The sequence below is a fragment of the Vicia villosa genome, linkage group LG1 (genome assembly GCF_029867415.1).
Source record: "Vicia villosa cultivar HV-30 ecotype Madison, WI linkage group LG1, Vvil1.0, whole genome shotgun sequence".
NCBI lineage: Eukaryota > Viridiplantae > Streptophyta > Magnoliopsida > Fabales > Fabaceae > Vicia > Vicia villosa.
Genome location: NC_081180.1, coordinates 86889150 through 86908680, shown reverse-complemented (window position 1 = coordinate 86908680; position 19531 = coordinate 86889150). Strand labels below are relative to the sequence as shown.

Here is a 19531-nt window from a genome sequence, read left to right as displayed (position 1 = left end):
ATACCTGCAAGTGTAAACCTTTATACAATCACAATTTTCCCCCTTCCAGACCCATTTTTTCTAATAACTTTGAACACATGATATCGCAAGAGCTGCCATCGTAGATTACGATTTAGGAGACATCAAACTTTCCAATTAAGTTGCAATTACCAAGGGAAATATTTCGTTAGGAATCCCTATCAAGTTGTTAGAGTCTTGGAACCTAAAAATAGTTCGGTCTGGGGTTTTCATCGGTGCACTCTTGTATTTCTTGTGGACTACCAACATATTTGTGTTTTTTATTTTCATGGTTCCCTTGGAGGGTAGGTTTGTCGGGGACGCCCTTCCAGTAATGGAAACGATATATAGGTGTTTCCCATTGTTGGTTTCTTTGTCTTTGCCACTGGTTCTAGCATCGCGGTCTTCTAGGGAGATTTACCCTTAGGCGACTATTCCCTTTCTCTTTTAACCCTTTTCACGTACTCGGTCAGCCTGCCTCTCATGATAACCCCTTCAATGGCATAATTCATTTGGATGCAGTCGTCGGTGTTGTAGCCATGCCCCTTTGTGGAAGTGGAAATATTTTGAATTGTTGGTTTGAGATGACTCTTTGACGAGATAAAAGGGGTATAACCCCTCTTTTCAAGAATTTGATGTTGGTATAGTATTGGTAGATCTTCTCTTGAGATGCATTATGTGGTGTGTATTTTTTGTACCGTCCTTACATTCCAGGATCAGACTCCTCATTCTGACTTTGGGATTCCTTCACAATCGAGCTGCTAGAGTTGGTGTCAACGAAAGCGGGATTGTCGAACCACGTGTTTAATTTTCTTCTTGAATCATGTAAAACTGAGTCATGCCCAATATTTCTTGAGTGGTTCAAACTCTTTTCCTTCCTATCTTCAACCTGGAGGGATGGTCCCGCAAAATGTCATTCTTCAAGATCCAACACCTAATGTCTTCTTTGACTCCCTCTACTTCAATAACAACTTGTGTAAATTGGTCGATATAAGATCGCACTGAAGTCGTTTTCCATAGACAACATGTATTCAATGGCATAAATAAATTAGGCGATTATTCCCTTTCTCTTTTAACCCTTTTCACGTACTCGGTCAGCCTGCCTCTCATGATCAACCCTTCAATGGCATAATTCATTTGGATGCAGTCGTCGGTGTTGTAGCCATGCCCCTTTGTGGAAGTGGAAATATTTTGAATTGTTGGTCTGAGACGACTCTTTGACGAGATAAAAGGGGTATAACCCCTCTTTTCAAAAATTCGGTGTTGGTATAGTATTGGTAGATCTTCTCTTGAGATGCATTATGTGGTGTGTATTTTTTGTACCGTCCTTACATTCAAGGATCAGACTCCTCATTCTGACTTTGGGATTCCTTCCCAATCGAGCTGCTAGAGTTGGTGTCAACGAAAGCGGGATTGTCGAACCACGTGTTTAATTTTTCTTCTAGGATCATGTAAGACTGAGTCATGCCCAATATTTCTTGAGTGGTTCAAACTCTTTTCCTTCCTATCTTCATCCTGGAGGGATGGTCCCGCAAAAGGCCATTCTTCAAGATCCAGCACCTAATGTCTTCTTTGACTTCCTCTACTTCAATAACAACTTGTGTAAATTAGTCGATGTAAGATTGCACTGAAGTCGTTTTCCATAGACAACATGTATTGTTCCGTTCTAGAACCAGAAAAGGAGTAAGGATCAGAGATAATGGTGAATCTTTTCTTCCAACACGACGGAGAGAGGGCTAACATGCAAGGTTAAAACTCCAACGCTCAAGTCAGTATGTGAGAAAAAATAGCAAATTAATTTAAAACTAAGCGTCAAAATTTACGCATTTAATATATATAATGGAAATGAAATAACAAATTTGCTATTAGTTAGGAGTGAATTGCGGAGAGCTGTTCGATACAACAGAAGACGAAATCCTCTATTTTCTCTTACAGTATAGTTTGAGTATAATTCTCATGTGTTAAGATTCTGGAAGAACTATAGCTCCTTAAAAGTGATCCATCGAGAATAATATCATCGGCCAGAACAATTATTTAATTACAAATTGTTTAATTGTTTATGGTTGTTATGAATTAGTTACTACATTTAATATATGGATCAAGTTGTATAAATACCTTTGATCCTCACTTATTGTAATATTCCTTTTAATACTTTTCATTTAACATTTAATGAACATACTAAAATATTATTCAACTTAATGAACTTGTTTTGTAAAGGCTCAAATTTTCATAGATCAAATCCATGTTACTCTTCATGTGAAACTATCTATTTGGTACTTCTTAATGAAGTATACACAAACTACCCTTATCCATTCACCGTTTTGATGTTTGCATCAGCATCACTGCACGTGTATCCTCTTTGAAACAGAGTAACCATAATAACTACCAACCAAAACCATAGTTTATGAGATCAAAACAAGAGGAATTTAATTTACCAAAAAGGACAAATATACATAAATTGTTTTCTTATTTAATTGTTTACTAATACATAGTTAAATAGCTGTTAAAATATCATAATAATTTTAATTATGCAGTAGCAGCCATCCAAATGGACTCATTGTTTTCACTCTCACCACCACCTTCCTTGCATTTTCTAACTCTCTCATACTTTTTCATTCTTACATCACTTTCACTATCTTTACTCTCTCCACATGCAACAACAATTCCACTTTCTTCTAACAATTCTTCCTCTGCTTCTTCTTTTTCTTCTTCAATATCTTTTATTTCCTTTCTAATAATTTCATTTTCAGATAATTCTTCTTCATTGAGTAGCTCTTCATTTTCATCTATAACATCATCAACATCATCAACAACATCACCATCTTCTTCTTCAAATTCTTCTTCTTGTTCTTCTTCCCGGGTTTCATTAGTCGAAAAACAAAGGCGAAGACGGCCATGGCTTCTATCAGCTTCAAAGCAAGAAGTTCTCGGTGGGACCTTAGTGACTTCAATCACTAATCTTCCATCTTCGCGGTGAGGTCTAACACGAAGAGATTCCGATCCTCTTATCGTTGTCAAAGGTGGTGGAAAATTCTGAATTTTCGCTTTCTTAGAACCACCTAAAACTTCACGACAAGGTTGTTGTTGTTGTTGTTGTTGTTGTTGTTGGCTTTCCTCGGTTTTTCCCATTAAAGACAACAACATGTCGTTTTCCACAATGTCTGTCCCACTCTCATTGCCAAGATTCTCCGTACACATTTCAAGACTCTTTGGACTCAGAACCAAAGAGGAACGTTTCTGTTGAGGGTGAACATAACTGGCTGTGGTCGTGGTTTCTTTCATGGAGGTCTTTTGTGAGATATTGGAAAGAGCATCAAGGAAGTTCCAACCACCATTGTTGGGCTTGGTTTGAAAAGTTTCTGTTTTGTTGATGTTGATGTTCTCTTCACGATGATGTTGAGTTTTGATGTTTGAATCAGTGAAACAAGATTTGAAGGCTAAATCAATGGATTGTTTTGGAGAAGGTAACCTTAATCTTAATGTTCTTGACTCAACAAGTTGAGTTTCAAGATGTAACTGTAATCCAGGATGACACACTGTTGCAGCCATGATTAATGTTTCTGTCTTAATCTTAATAACTAGGATGTTTTTCTTAACTAGGATGTTTCAAAGTTCAAATTAAGGTGATAAATACTAAAAAAAGTGTTGATTTTTTTTAAGGATTGGGAAGGAAAAAGAGGCTAAGGTATGAAAAGAGGGAGAGAAATGAAAGATGGAATGAGAATGGTGTGTTGAAGAAGTGATGGGGGAGGGATGCATTTATAGTCCCAAAAAAAGTGTTGGGAACATGAGGTAGGAAAAGAGAAGAGTCCTTTTTGCACCACTTGAATTGTACAATTTTTTAATCCACCACACAACATAAAAGATGATAAAAAATGAAAAATTCAAAATAAGAAAAACGAGAAATGGTGTCATCAAGTTTTTTTTTTTTTTTTTTGAAAGATAATGTTAAAAGATAATAGTTGTGTGCATAATTATTTTGTCTTACAATATCATATGTAGATAAATGTAGTGTTGTTGGTATGTTCTTATGTAAAATTCATTTGTATCTATAAAAGGAGAGACATATGGTTTATTTTGTAAATTATAGATAAGAAGTTATAATTTTTGTATTTAATCGTATAGGTTCGCACTCCATTCTTCATTAACACATTACACCTTTAATAAAGGCACTTAACTTATCCTCCTTAAAATTAAAGGATCTTCATTCAATTTTTGGATTTTGATCCTTTAACTTTGATTTCTTTACATTTCTCTGACTTTCTTTCTATCTCTCTTGATTTACTTTGTTTCACATATTTTTTTCCTCCAAAATAAACATCAACATCTTTTTTATATTTTTCAAATTTTGTCTAAAGTTACTCTAACTTTTCTCTTTAACGTTAAAGGATCTTTATTCTTGATTTATTAAGGACAAATTGAGTAAGAGAATGGACATTTAAAGAAAAGATGATTGACGTTTTTAAAATCTGATTGGTAGAATAGATAGAGATATATATTTAGATTATGAATGATATCTCTATGATGAACAATCTCCTTCAAACGAAGTTTATTTTTCAATAACTTTCACATGAAGGAAAATTTTTTCGACGAAACTAAACTGTTCCACGAGGTTTACTAGGCATGCATAGGGCCGACTCAAGGGTAAGGCGAGTTAGGCCCTCGCCTTGGGCCTCAAAAGATTTTTTTTTGTTAAAGGTATTTTAGACCTCAAAAAAATTAAAATTCAATATATTTGTCCAAAAACGAAAAATTATGTGTAGATATTTGTTTAGCTTAGTTGATAAGGAAATGATGTTTTATTTAGAGGGTCATGTGTTCAATTCTGGTATGACCACTTTTATTAGAACTAATGACTTTTTTGAGGGATAAATTATTTCTCTAGAGTAATTTGAATACATAATTAATTACTAAATAATTTTTTTCATTTATATAATCATAATATCAATTTCATATTTAATTTTTAATTAAATATATTTTACATTTTAATAGTCGTCTTAGACCTCACATTACCTTGACCCGGCCTTGGGCATGCAATTGATCTTCATTTAATTAAACAACAATGAATTAAAATATTAAGGAAAATAACTTGTAGATTGGAAATAGCTTGAAATAAACTTTATTCTCGTGATAATATGTGTGGTTTTTATTTAGAATAAACATGATTTGGAGGAAATATTATTCTAGTTTCATAGTGAAAAGTGACACGAAGATTTTAATCGAAATGATCTCTGAAAAATTAAAAGTTTAACTAGAGTATTTCAATTCTAGTCCGTTGTATTTAGAAACTATTGAAGCTAAGAAGGAATATCAAAATGTGTCATATTTAATGTGAAAGAAATATGAGGGTCATTAATTTGCAAAAAAACTTTAGTATTTCAATTATATGGAAATTTTGATAAAGAAAAAATAAAAGAATACAATCACAACACAAGAATATAATGTGAAAACTCTAATATCAGAGAAAAAAATTTAATTATTGTCAAATGACAACTAGAAAATAACATTATGTTAAAATTCTTACAACATATAATTTATCCTAAATTACCTCAGGTTTTCAATACATTCACACTTCCTAAAACAAATATTTAGCTACATCTTAAAACAATTTAACACAAGAGCATAAAAAAAAAATAAAAAACATATACGAGTTAAAAATACTTTAATTGATGCATTTTGTAATGAAGCTTGAATCTATATTATATAATTTTGGCCTCATTTTTTTTTAACAAAACTAAGTGATGTGACATTTTTTCAATACGTATATTTTCAATCATCTATTCATGAACAATTGGAATCTTTTGGTTTTATAGTCTGCTTTAAACAACTCAAAAAAGTATCTTTAATAACATTTTAGGAATTTGCATGACTAAATATGTTTGTTTAGATTCATTATTCTTTTTCTTAGGCATTGTCCTCTTTTGTACACATAAAAAATAAAAATTTCTCGAACATTGTCCTCTTTTATACTTAAAAAGAAAAATTACAATATTGTAATAAACATCCATTATTTGATCCATTATTTAATGTATAAATTGTTTTTTCCTTTTTAGAAACCTTAACACAATTTCAATAACTTTAGCGAATCATGTAAATTATATTTGTCAGACATGATTTCTAGCAGGTTTGAATTGGATTTTGAAAAAGACAAAAATAATTTTAAAAATGTAGAATTTATTTTAGATTGAGTGTGATTCTTTAAAAGTATAATTGATTCTTCCTTTAGAATTGGTTCTAGTTGAAGATACAATTTGTAGTTTTTGAGTTTAAACGTGATTTTTATACTGAAATTTATTATTCAACTCACTTTTATATAAATGTATCTAGACAAAAATCAATTCTAATAAACCCAATTCTATCAAAATCAATCAAAATCAATTCTATTCACAACCAAAAATCAATTCTAATAAACTCAATTCTATCAAAATCAATCAAAATCAATTCTATTCACAACCAATCTAAATGCACACTTCAACAAATTTACTATCACACCAAACATCCTAAATATTAAAAAAATTCAAATCTTCATGTATAAATTTTACCATCTAAGTTATATTTATTACAAGCGTATTATCTCCAGCATCTACATATTTTTATTATTAAAATACAAATTTTTTTATTTTCATTTCAATCTACAAGTATAAATTTTTGACGAATTCTTAATATAATTCATCGTCATCACTATTAATCTTGGAGAAGAATAAATAATGGATTTTTGTTGCATACACAATGTTTTTCAAGTACTGTGATTTTTGCATGCAGGATACTCCCAATGGTTTTTGTATGTATTTCTTCTGATATAAAAAATGTTATATAAATTAAATAAATTTCAGTTATAAGATAAGAGATTATGTAAGAACACCAACCTTGCACCAAAATATTTTTTTCTTGCAACTCATCCCAGAGATTGTTTTAAAGCTTCTTTAAGTTTCACAGTTCAATTCAAATATTTTCATTGTCACTGTTTGAATTTCACAATGTAGCATCCAAGATATATAATTATGGTGTTCGCGTTGTGATTGGATGTAGAGATTTTTTATTGGCTGATGTGTTGGTAATAACGTGAGCGTTATTACTTTATAAATGGACAACAAAGATGATGAGTCATCATGAGGGAGAAGCATTCACATTGGGTCAAACACTCACCTAAAGGTTAAGGACTCACCCAAACAAGTGTGAGAGACACCACATATTCACTTAAAACCTTAAGGCAATGGGTGTATAGGTCCTTTCATTTATAAAGTGCTTAACCTTAACTTTTTCAAATAATGTGGAACTTAGAATTCACACTTGTTTCTTAACATAACTCACATTTGTTTCTCAACAATCCTTCTCAAGTGTGAGTCCATCTATTATGCTCCCCTCAGACAGAAGCTCCTTCATGCACATACTTGTATCGTTGTTGACAGGCACCCTTACCATGCCACATGCACTTCGACGGGACACGCCTCCTAACCACCAGGTCAGGAAGACTTTCTATACAAAGAGTCGATACCTTACTCGAACAATCGGCTCTGATATCATTGATTGACCATCATTAGGGAGAAGCATTTACATTAGGTAAAACACTCACCTAAAGGTCAAAGACTCGCCCAAACAAGTGAGAGAGACACCACATATTCACCCAAAACCTTGAGGCAATGGATGTATGGATTATCTCACTTATAAAGTGCTCAACCTTAACTTTCTCAAACAATGCGAGACTTAAAACTCACACTTGTTTCTCAACACAACTGACATTTATTTCTCACCAAAAGATTTATTATGGACAAACCTGGATTACTTTCCCCCTCGGTTCTTTACTAAAACTGAGATAAAAGGTTATTTCTTTTTTAAATAAATAATAAAATAAAATAGAGATTTTCTCCCCGATGTCTAAATCTACTAAGGTAATAGATTACTTCTATTGCAAAAAATTCAAAATAACATGTATTGATCATTTTTATTTTATTTTTTTACCATTCACTACTTTCTGTGCGTTGCAATATTCAAACAGATGACTATATTCAAAACAAGATTTTCAAGATCGTGTTTTGTGAAACAATAACATTGCTTGCAATATATTAACAGATGACTATACTCAATATTGTTTGCCAAGGAAAACAATGAATTATAGAATGTTTTCTTTGAATGACAATATTGAGAAGTAATTCCAAAATATGACGTTGGTCTTGCAAGATGGGAAAATAACAACAACAACAACAACAACACCATTATTTGAGATAGATGTCAAGAATAGAAACATGTTTTATTTAAGATTGGTAAAATTAATTTCTCCAATACGTGTATGGAAGAACAACAACACACAACCTAGAAAGATTTCGTAACTAATTAATAAAACTTGAAGATTTTTCTGTCTTACAATTCATCGCGAGAATAATGTTTATGGGTTTAGAACGGTTGTAGATATATTTAGGGCAAAATTTAATGAACAAATATTTTTATATTGAATTTAAGTATCAAACCCCTTGGTTAGTAGTGTAACCGAAGGAATAGATCATTTAATTTTTAAATAAATAAAAAAACGCCACGTTTAAAGAAATAAAAATTTAAACTGCAGTGCTAGAATTCGAAGTATGTCTCCTGAATTAATTTTTTTCCTAGTCATCTATTATAATCGAAAAAATATGATATTTTAAAAAAATATATTAAATGTAACATGTCCGAGAACTATATTCGATAGATTATTAATTTATGCGAAAATTTTGTTATAAAAGATAGGATTAAATGCAATTCACCCCCTGCCATTAGGGCAAGATCCGGTTTTGCCCCCCTGAAGTTTTTTTTTGTGATCCGCCCCCTATAAAACAAAGATTTTGTTTCCAGACCCCCCTGTTCCTTGTTTGGCTGACTGGACTTTAGGAATTTGTCTACGTGGCTTCTGAGAATTGCTAATATGGCATTGTTGTTTTATCTTTCTTGTTAAAACATAAAATTATGCTCCAAAAATTGATTCTAGTGGGAATTGAACCCAGGATCACCATGTTGTTCATACAAGCATCCATCCACTCGGCCATCAGCTTTTTGTTGATTTTATTTATCTCAAAATCAATTAGTATCATAATTAATTAATCATAATAAGTTAAAAAAAAATCCCCAAATCTGCATCTTTGTTTTATAGGGGGCGGATCACAAAAAAAAAACTTCAGGGGGACAAAACCGGATCTCGCCCTAATGACAGGGGTGAATTGCATTTAACCCTAAAAGATATTATTTATACTAGTGCGATTGTTGGAAATTTTAAATTTTAAAAAACATAAAATATTTATATATTACCTTTCAATAAAGTCCTCTCCTCCTATAAGTGAAATTCAAACTAAGTATCTTTTAAGATTGTGGTTGAATTTTTACTCTTTGAACAATGAATTAATATGCATTAATAATGTTTATGAAGACAACAAAAATATATAAAATGATATATCAAAAAATGAATAATGTATTAGAATTATTATTGTAAGATAATTTTTGTAAGTTTACATAGCTTTTGACTTCTCAAAACACAAAAGACAAGCAATATTATTATGTTTCTGGTTGCTTCTCTTGTAAAAAATTAAAGCTTCACACAATAATTGTTCAGAATATCTGTAGAAATTTGTTGTTGTAGGTATGTCCTTATATAGAAATCAATTATATCTAAAAAAGGAGATACAAGTGGAATTATTTGGCAGCAAAATTACCAGCTTTACTATTGATCTTTTCCAAAAGTAAACAAACAAAAGGTCATAACACAATTGGATTCTCACAAATATTTTTTGATACTTTGATGGCGATTGCTTATTTTTATATATTCAGAATATTTTGAATCATAGGGTAAATAAGTGCTTGATGAATCGTACCTATTATACAAAATGGTGAACAGAATCTTATGGGAAAAAGATTAATGTTTTGCCAAAAATTAAGCATCAAGAATTTATGATTTTTTTAAATGGGGATGTTTGGTACGTGTTTGTGGTTGTATGATTCATGCATCAATGATTGTGTTTTAGGAAAAAATCTAGAGCCAAAAAACAAGATCTCATAAGGTTTTATTTTTCTACCTAGAGTTTGAAATTTGAAGGATAAACACAATAGTGAGTCCTACGAAGCATGATATGTTCTGTCTGCACTTATGAAACAAATTCAAATACATTCATCATATCTTGCTTTGGTCCTTGCTTGGAAACAAGGTTTTTTAGTGGCATTCACATCACATCAATATTTTATTAAAAAAAATATATAGTTGCTATTTATGACCATGAATAAAATTTTGATTCACATATATATTATTGGTGGAAATTTATGTTACATATAGTGTTTTAAAAACCGAACCGAAAAGTTAGACCGGTCGAACCAGGAATCGGAGAGGTCGTCGGTCTGGTCTGATTGTTGGATCGGATATACTATTGAACCGGTGAGAATCGGGCAAAACCGATCAAAATCGGAAAAAACCAGTGAACCGACGATTTTAAAAAACCGGCGATTCAAATGCATGCTTTTTTTATGCACAAAACGACGTCATTTTCATGATTTTTTTTTAAATTAAAATAAAATATAATTAGACTTTATTCAAACCTTATTTGGAACAACTTTTTCTCCTATTTGCAATTAGACCTAGTTTAAAATTTATTTAAATTTATATTTTGTATTATTTTGTTGTAAGTGATGATTATATTTAAAATTTGAATGTAAATAATAAAGATTGTAATTATGATATTTTAAAATTTTAAAATTTTGTAGGTGTTTTAATATTTTTTAGAGACTGAGCCATTCGGTTCGACCGATTTAATAAATATATAGTATTGCAATAGAGACGGGTATATTCAAACGAGTTATCCGATTTAATTCGATTTAGTCATGTGGTTCGACAAATAATTCAGTGGTTCAACCAATGAACCAGTGACCCAGTACCCTCACCGGTTTGATGGCCGGTGTAGTATTTAGAACACTGGTTGCATAAAACATCTTATGAAATGACTCATTGTTAAAAAAAATTAACATCATAAAAATCACATTTTTTATAAAAATACCTCTAAAAGAATTTTAATGAAAAACTAATAAAAAAATTTCTCATTTCATTTTTTAAATTATGTAATTAAAAAAATTTATGGTAAAAAGATGACACGGTTAAAATATTTTTTACGATAAATCATTCAAATTAATTTTTAATCTAATAAGAAAATATATAAAGAATGAAAACTATATAGTAAATTTTTTAAAATGAATTCTAAATGTAAAACAGTTACAAATGTTCTATTTATAAAGGTGATGATGTGCTACAAAGAATGTGCTCCCTAGCCACGTGAAATAGTGACGTGATTTTCACGTGTGTAAAATAAACCAGTTGTGACGTGTAAATCACGTCGCAACATATTTATAATATTTAAAAATAAAAAAGTAACGTTAATCAAGGGGGACACTACTAGAAATATTCAAATTTCCTGCGGATTTACCTGCAGATTTTAGTTAAAATTCCGCAGGAAACACATTTCCTGCGAATTTTCCTGCGGTTTTACGTCCCCAGCTAAAACCTTCGTGGGTAATATTTTCGGCAGCAAGTTCCGCAGGTATTTCCGCAGGTAAATCCGCAGGAAACTTTCAGCAGGTAAATCCGCAGGAAACTTCCGCAGGAAAATCCGCAGCAAACTAAAATCCGCAGGTAAATCCGCAGGTAATTTATATCTCAAATTAAAAAAAAATATAAACTTTTGAAACATTATAAAAATCTAAAATATTTTTATAATGTGACTGTAATCATAATATAAAAATAAAATGGAGATTCAATTCAACTATATATTTGTGTGCATTAAAACTAAAAAGTTTAGTTAATTATCACAGCTCATCACAAATTAATCGAGGACAGTTGATATCATATAATTAGCGATTGAAATATAAAACTAGACTTAAATAAATACAAATGGAGATTCAATTCAACTATATACCTGAAAACAGGGTTCGCTTCAGTTAAGAAATCATACATTACTGCCCACACAGATCCTACCAAAACAGTACAGCATGGATTCTTAAACTACACCAACACCACACAGATCAAGGAATCATGAATAGCTACAACTGTCATAGTACACGGCAACAACAGTTAGGTAGTGTCTGCCATCAACAACACTGCTTGACGGCGAGCTAGTCATATGTATATACTTTCTCTTTTTCAAATCCGGGACTGACTTGCATCTTAAAAGGTGGCTCAGATCCAATGATAAGCATCTTTCCAAATGCATACTTGCGGGCCAAATCCATCCGCTGAAGAAATCCACCAACCTTGTTCAAAGTCACGAAGGAAACAGTGTTCTCATCTTGGTATTTGTAGTCACAGAACCAGAGAGAGTATCCTTCAGGATCATACATATCCCAAAATCCTGCAAGATAGTAAAAGGTTTGAAATTGATCTTTGCCTATACAGAAATCTATGACATTCTTTGAATTGACAGGATATTCATAAAAACAAATTTGGCAATGAAACTACTACAGTGAGCCTACAATAACAATACTTGATGATGAAGTTGAAAACAATAACACCAAAGGGAACAGAATAACAACAATACCTTTGATTGCAACCTCCCTGAAGTTGGATTTAGTGTTTGAGTAAAGTCTTTTCCATTCATCCAGTACCATCTTACTAGGAGGAAGAAGATCAAGTGGATTCTTGGGTTTGGGCTTGGGTGCCTCCTCTTCAGCCTCTGCTTCTTTGGACTTTTCAGCGACCTTCTTGGCCTCCTTCTTTGGTTCGTTCTAGGAGGAAGGTATGGCCCATATCCCAATCTAGGGTACTACAAATACATATTCAATTCGTAAAGGCATAAACTATTAGCAACATCATCATACACTAGTTTAGCGATGCCAGAATAAACGGATTTAACCAGGAAAATACAAAGACTTACTCAATTCACCAAAGCATGAACTATCACCAAAATCTCAACATAATCACGCGTCATATATGACTGTAATCAAACCATTTTTTCTTATGTTATCATAACTTAAACACCAAACAGTGGAGTTCTGTGCAGATCTATAACTCTTAACACCAATGTACCAAAAACAGCACAAGAGAAACAAGCACCGAGACTCAACCTCACATTAAACACCAATCATCATAATTTCAAACATAAAATCATTATTTAATGCATCAACTACAACATCAGCATCCAACACATTACCAATCAGAATACCTAACAATGTTCCGGTGCTGCATTTCTTTCAAAAGAGATATCTCTCTTATGGCAGTGCTAGGAACCCCCTCATCTTCCTGTTCGAGTCGAATCTTCTTCAAAGCAATTATAAGGGACTCTGTCATCGACTGAATGTAACACATGGAAATCAAAATTTTCAGATTATAAGAAATCACTTCGAATCACATACTTTTTTGAAATAAAGGAAAAATGATTTACCTGTGAGACATTAAATTGCATAAGTAATCTAAGGAGGCTTCTTGTTTACACTTTACAGTATAGTATACCAAATACCAAGTGTACAATCACAATTCCTTCACAGCCTGCATCAAGTGTACAGACTGATTCATCATCACCCTTTGCATATGAATAACAATCTTTGCATTTTGATGGCAAATTTTTTAAACCAATTGAGGTAACAAGGTCAACCAAATGTATGGTGGTAAATCCTTCAAACACCCTCTCATAACACTCAGTGGCAACCATAGCAAAATACAAAAGAATAATTACTCTAAACGTAAACGGCAATGAACAAAAAGAATATCTATGTTAATAAAATATCAAAAGATATGTATATTGAAGATCTGGAATCCTGTGATTATTTGGGCTAACATGATCACCTTCTATTTTCCTACAAGCACTTTCGTCGGCATCCTTTCTTCTCATATGTTCCATATATTTATTTGCTTCCGCTGAAGTGCGGCAACCTCTCATAAACCTCTGTGGCAGTGTCTGAAGAGGTACTGAAACTACTGTTAGGAACAGTAGATGATTCATCTTCTGCCACGGTCTTTTTGCAGTGGAGACATCCACAAGAAATTGAAAGAGAGAGGTTTGCGATATTGTATGGTCCTGCCAAGGCATTCATAAGAACTAGTGAAGTTAAACACTATTTTAGAGAATATTAACATACTTCAAAGAAGGCCAAAGCTTGGCGGATCATATGTTGCTCACTTACTCCAAGGCTGAGACTTAAGTATCAGAATACATAAATTAAATAAAAAAGATGATGTTACCTGGGAGGATGTAATCTTTCAGTAAGTGTTTCAATCTCCCTATTATAGATGATTTTAATAGAAATAAACAAATGATGTAAAAATGAAAAAATGTTTTGAGATATATAAATATATATAAATAAAAATCAATGCACAAATATCTGATGATACATAGGAGAAACCAAAAATTCTATAATATTTTACATAATAGTTGTAAAATAAGATGAGAAGAACACATTTTGTAATAACTTATGTGTGATTTTCAATTTGGATCACAAGCTGCTAACTTTGCTCTGAGATCTTTGCGCAAGATTTTTCCTGAGGGTGACTTGGGAATGGCATCAATGAAGAATACTTTATTTATTCTTTTGTAAAACACCACCTATATTTCAAAGGCACACACCTCATTTATTAGATTTTTTTCTCTATATTTTAAATTATAGTATTGTATAGATAAATATAATAGCTTATGTAAAAAAGTATTGATTAAGGACCTGTTTAGAGATAAACTGTTTAATTTCGTCTTCACTTAAGTTAGTGTAACCATTTGATCTCACCACGAATGCAACTGGTACCTCTCCAGCAGCCTCGTCATTCATTCTAAAGTTCAATTTTTGGTTGAAAAATATTGAATAAAAAAAATTAATTAATTATATCTGTTGTTTAGGTTCACAAATATATAATAAAAACTGGAAATATAGGAAAAATTTGTAAATGCAAGCAATGCTCAATTTAATGTTCATAGACCAAAATTGGTAATTGGTAAATTATATATAATTGACTACTTTGTTACCAATTGCTATAAGGTTCCAGATGCACGAAACTGTCATAAGTAAAAATATATATATCTAGGATAGTTCACATGCTGGTCCATACCTTTGCCATACCAGGAATCATCCCTAGGACTCGAGACACAGAACCCATTTGTGCAATAGTACGACTTTGCTTTAGCAAATCATTAAAGTCAAACTTTGCACTCATTATCTTCATTTGCAAGTCTTCAGCATCTTCTTGAAGCATCTATAATAAATGCAGTTCATAACTGAATATTTCATTTTTCATTTTTTATCAATGACAGTAAAAAAATATAGCAAGACTTACAACTTCCAGTGCCTTTTCCATAAATGAAAGAACATCACCCATTCCTAGGATTAGTAGATTTTGTTTAGAGGATGTGCTTCTGAGAATGGGTTTATGGAACTTCCTAGTGATCACATAATAGTCCATAATTTCACACCAATAACGATAATTACTTCTCATCGGCAATAGCACGAAATGGTAATAACGATAATTCTATGCTAATATGCAAATCAACCTGAGCATAATCATCAATAGCAACTCAGAAATGCAACAGCAACAATTCAAAAGTAAAATAAAAGCAAAAAGAGGAAAAAAATTCGGTGAGGCATTTTATCGAATACCTTGTGAGCAAGATCGAAAGCTGCATTTTCTTCTCCTCGTCGCTTCAACCGGTAAGCATTCCTCCATTCTCAGTTTTATGACATCGTATGCTTGCTAACTTTGACTCAAACTGAAATTTATATTGAAATCGAATCACAATCAGTTGTAGCATAACCCGTAATGGAGTAAAAACCGTAAAAATGCAAAAAATCACGAAACAAAACTAACTTGCTCTGAGTTGAAATTTCGAGCGCAAACAGATTCTGAACACCGACGCGAATCAAATCCGGATTCCATAACAATTCAAATCAGTTTTGAAATCCAAATCCCACCAATTCGAGACCAAGAGAATATGTGTCATAATTGTTGTTGTGTAAGAATTGAGAGGGAGAGAGCATGAGTTTGAGAGAGTTGCACAAGAGAAACCGAGAAAGCTTGAGCCAATGCGCGTGAGGAAAAGTACTTCTCCGAAGAAGCGTTTCTGAATAAGTCGTGTTTGCTTTCAACGAAGAAGCGTTTTTAGGTTTTTTTTTTGTGTAAGCTGCATATTTAGTTCATTGCACAAATATCTTAATCTTCCTTTCTATTTACCCTGTTTTTTAATTTTTTTTTAAACATTTTATATCTATTATTGAGATACACCAAATTATATTATATAATTATATATTTTCAATATTTACAAAACAAAAAAAATTATTAAGTAAAACTAATATATTTATTATTTTATTATAATAAAATAGATTTAAATGATTTTATCTTAATTTGTTTTTTATTAATAATTTTGACATTCTATAATATAAATATATATAAAAAAAATTATACTTTTAATTTTATTAAAAAAGTAAATTTAAATTGATTAAAAAACACTATAAAAGTAATGAATAAAATTCAAAAAATAAATATTAAAAATTTCAATCTAATTTTATAAATATCAATGATTATAAAATATATAAAATTATGTTTTAAATGAGACTTAAAAAAATGATACACTTATAGTGTAAATTAATTTTAGAATATTCTTACATATTTAAAAAACTTCAATTTTGAATCATAACTAAACAAACATAGCATGTATAATTATATATATATATATATATATATATATATATATATATATATATATATATATATATATATATATATATATATATATATATATATATATATATATATATATATATATATATATATATATATATATATATATATATATATATATATATATATATATATATATATATATATATATATATATATATATATATATATATATATATATATATATATATATATATATATATATATATATATATATATATATATATATATATATTAATAACTAAAATATATTTAATTTTTTTAGTTGATACCCCTGAAGGTTTTTTTTTGAAATATGAATTACTTATGTAATATTTTAAAAAAATTGGTTATTATAAAATAATCTTCGATATCCATTCTCAAAATTTTCAATACCTTTTATTAATTTTACTTTTCAATTTTGTATAACTTTTATTTCATTAAAAAATTAAGATGAAAATTTAAAAATAACACAATTCACATTAAAACATTAATTAATATAATAATATTAAATAATTAACCATTAAATATAATATTTAATTTAAAAAAAATTAGCCAAAAATTACTATTATTTTAAGAAAATAGTGAAATTTGCAGTAAAATCCGCAGGAAACTTTCCTGCGGAATTACCTGCGGACTATTTATAATAGTTTGGTTTTAGTAAAACAGAAATCCGCAGCAAAATTCGCAGGAAATTTTCCTGCGGATTTAGCTGCGAATTTTGATTTATAGTTTAGTTTTCTATTTGAAATGTATAAACCGCAGAAAAATCCGCAGGTATTCCTGCGGAATTTTCTGCCATTTCTCGATTCGAAGGAAAGTTTAGTTTATTAAAGAAAGTCCCAGCAAAATCCGCAGGTAAACCTGCGAAACTTTTTTCGCAGGAAATTCCGCAGATAATACGTGTATTTCTAGTAGTGGGAGAGTCAGAAAGTTTATAAAAAAAATGTTGTGACGTGTAAAACACGTCGCAACTTAAAAAAAAAATTGAAAAACAATTGGCGTCAGATATGCACATGGGGGAAGTTTGAATTTTTTAAAATTCAGTTGTGACGTGTAAATCACGTCGCAACTCAAAATTGCAAAAACCCAAAAACTTCAATGCCAGAGTTGACTGACAAGGAGCACGTGGGCTGTGACGGTTGGTTTGTAGCGACGTGAATTTCATTTCGCAAGGTGGCGATGTGGAAATCACGTCGCTAAAATGTTTTTTAACTTTTGCCAAAACGCTTCTTCTTCCTCTCTCTCTCGTTCTAGAAACACAATTCCTCTTCTTCTTCCTCTCTCTTCTTCCTCTCAACCCATTCTCTCAAATTTTCTTCTGCCATTCTCTCAAATTTCATCCTCTTCCTTCCCAATTGTAAAATATTTAAGGTAATATTCAAATCTTTTTTAATTTTCTGTTATTTTATTTAATATTTTCGTTTTGGTATATTTTATTTCTTTGTGTTTTAAATTTTTTTTAGGTGTAATATTTGTGATTGAAGGAGCATTTGAAGAAGATATTTGAAGATTGTTAAAAGTTTAACAGAGGAAGATAGAGGTATTTTTGGCATTTTATTTTTTTTAGGTTTTTTTTTATTTGATGAATGTTAGGTTTGTAGAAAATTAGAGTTGAAGGTTAAAAAAATTGATGAATGTTAGTTTTGTAGAAAATTAGAGTTGGAAATTAGAGTTGAAGGTTAAAAAAATTGATGATTAGAGTTGAAAGTAGATTGTTAAAATAGATTGAATATTGAATTTTGATGATTAGAGATGATGAAAAATTGATGAAATATATTAGGTATAATAAGTTTGTATATTAGGTATAATTGAATTTTGATGATTAGAGATCATAAAAATTGATGAAATATATTAGGTATAATAAGTTTGTATATTATAAATAAAATGTTATTAGAAATGAAATATATTAGGTATGTATATTTAAAATAAAATATAATAGAGTAGAATTATATTTTATATTTCTTAAAAGGAATAATAAGTTTGTTAAGAATGAAGTAGTATTTTTTAAACAACATTTTAAAAAAGGTTATTACATAGTTATTACAAAATAATATATTATTTTGTTTTAAAAATGTTTATTATAGTGTGAAGTATATTATTTTGTTTTAAAAAAATAATATAATAATATTTTGTTTATAGTTGATATAAGTAAATGTTTAATTATTTACTTATAGTTGATATAAGTAAATGTTTAATTATTGTTACTAAAAAGAGAATGATTGGATATATGTGCAGTATGAAATATTATTTGTATTATCGTAGTTGGATGTACGATAGATTGGAACCAGGAAGACGTGCACTTAAACTCAATTTTATAGAAGGAGTTAACGGGTTTATCACGTGGGCGTTTGCTCAAGAATGTTGTCGAAGCGAAGGAGGAGTTAGGTGTCCCTGTCTTAAATGTGAATGTAGACCTATAATTAGTGACCCAGAGGAAGTGGTCAGACATTTGTATAGAAGGGGTTTCATGAAAAATTATTGGGTTTGGACGTTTAATGGTGAAAATTTGTCGAGTAACATACCAGAGACTAGCAGTACGCATGCTTCAAGTAGTCATCTGCCAATGGAATATGAGCAAAGACCGCCTATTGAATATGAGGAAAACTTTAATCAGATCGGTGACATGGTTGAGGATGCTTTTGGTGTGAACGTGACCTATGATCAACCTGAAGATTTTGATGGGGAAGAGATGTCGAATGAGGAAGCGCAGAGATTTTATCAGTTGTTGAATGAGATGAATACGCCGTTGTTTGACGGTTCGTCTGACTCAAAGTTATCAATGTGTGTGAGATTATTGGCCGCCAAGTCAAATTGGAATGTTCCTAATCAGTGTTTGGAATTCTTTGTAAAAATGATGATGGACTCGACTACAATGAAAGACAACTTACCTACAACATT

At 30.7% G+C, this 19531-nt stretch overlaps 2 protein-coding genes and 1 long non-coding RNA gene across 3 annotated transcripts; all 3 read right to left on the bottom strand.

Annotated features, from left to right (window-relative positions):
* Positions 1–2269: 2269 nt before the first annotated feature.
* LOC131611456 (protein FANTASTIC FOUR 3-like) lies at positions 2270–3724 on the bottom strand. The gene has a single exon (XM_058883477.1). The coding sequence runs from the start codon at positions 3544–3546 to the stop codon at positions 2524–2526; it is 1023 nt and encodes a 340-aa protein (XP_058739460.1). The 5' UTR covers positions 3547–3724; the 3' UTR covers positions 2270–2523.
* An 8126-nt stretch (positions 3725–11850) lies between these two features.
* Positions 11851–13117, bottom strand: LOC131611445 (elongation factor 1-gamma-like). Its single transcript, XM_058883470.1, has 2 exons — positions 12534–13117; positions 11851–12347 (listed from the first exon to the last, which is right to left on the bottom strand). The coding sequence occupies exons 1-2, from the start codon at positions 12601–12603 to the stop codon at positions 12112–12114; spliced, it is 306 nt and encodes a 101-aa protein (XP_058739453.1). The 5' UTR covers positions 12604–13117; the 3' UTR covers positions 11851–12111.
* A 1919-nt stretch (positions 13118–15036) lies between these two features.
* Positions 15037–16077, bottom strand: LOC131611439 (uncharacterized). The gene is made up of 4 exons (XR_009286903.1): positions 15782–16077; positions 15574–15683; positions 15254–15467; positions 15037–15172 (listed from the first exon to the last, which is right to left on the bottom strand). It is a non-coding gene; the product is annotated as an uncharacterized LOC131611439 (long non-coding RNA).
* Between the last annotated feature and the right edge of the window lie 3454 nt (positions 16078–19531).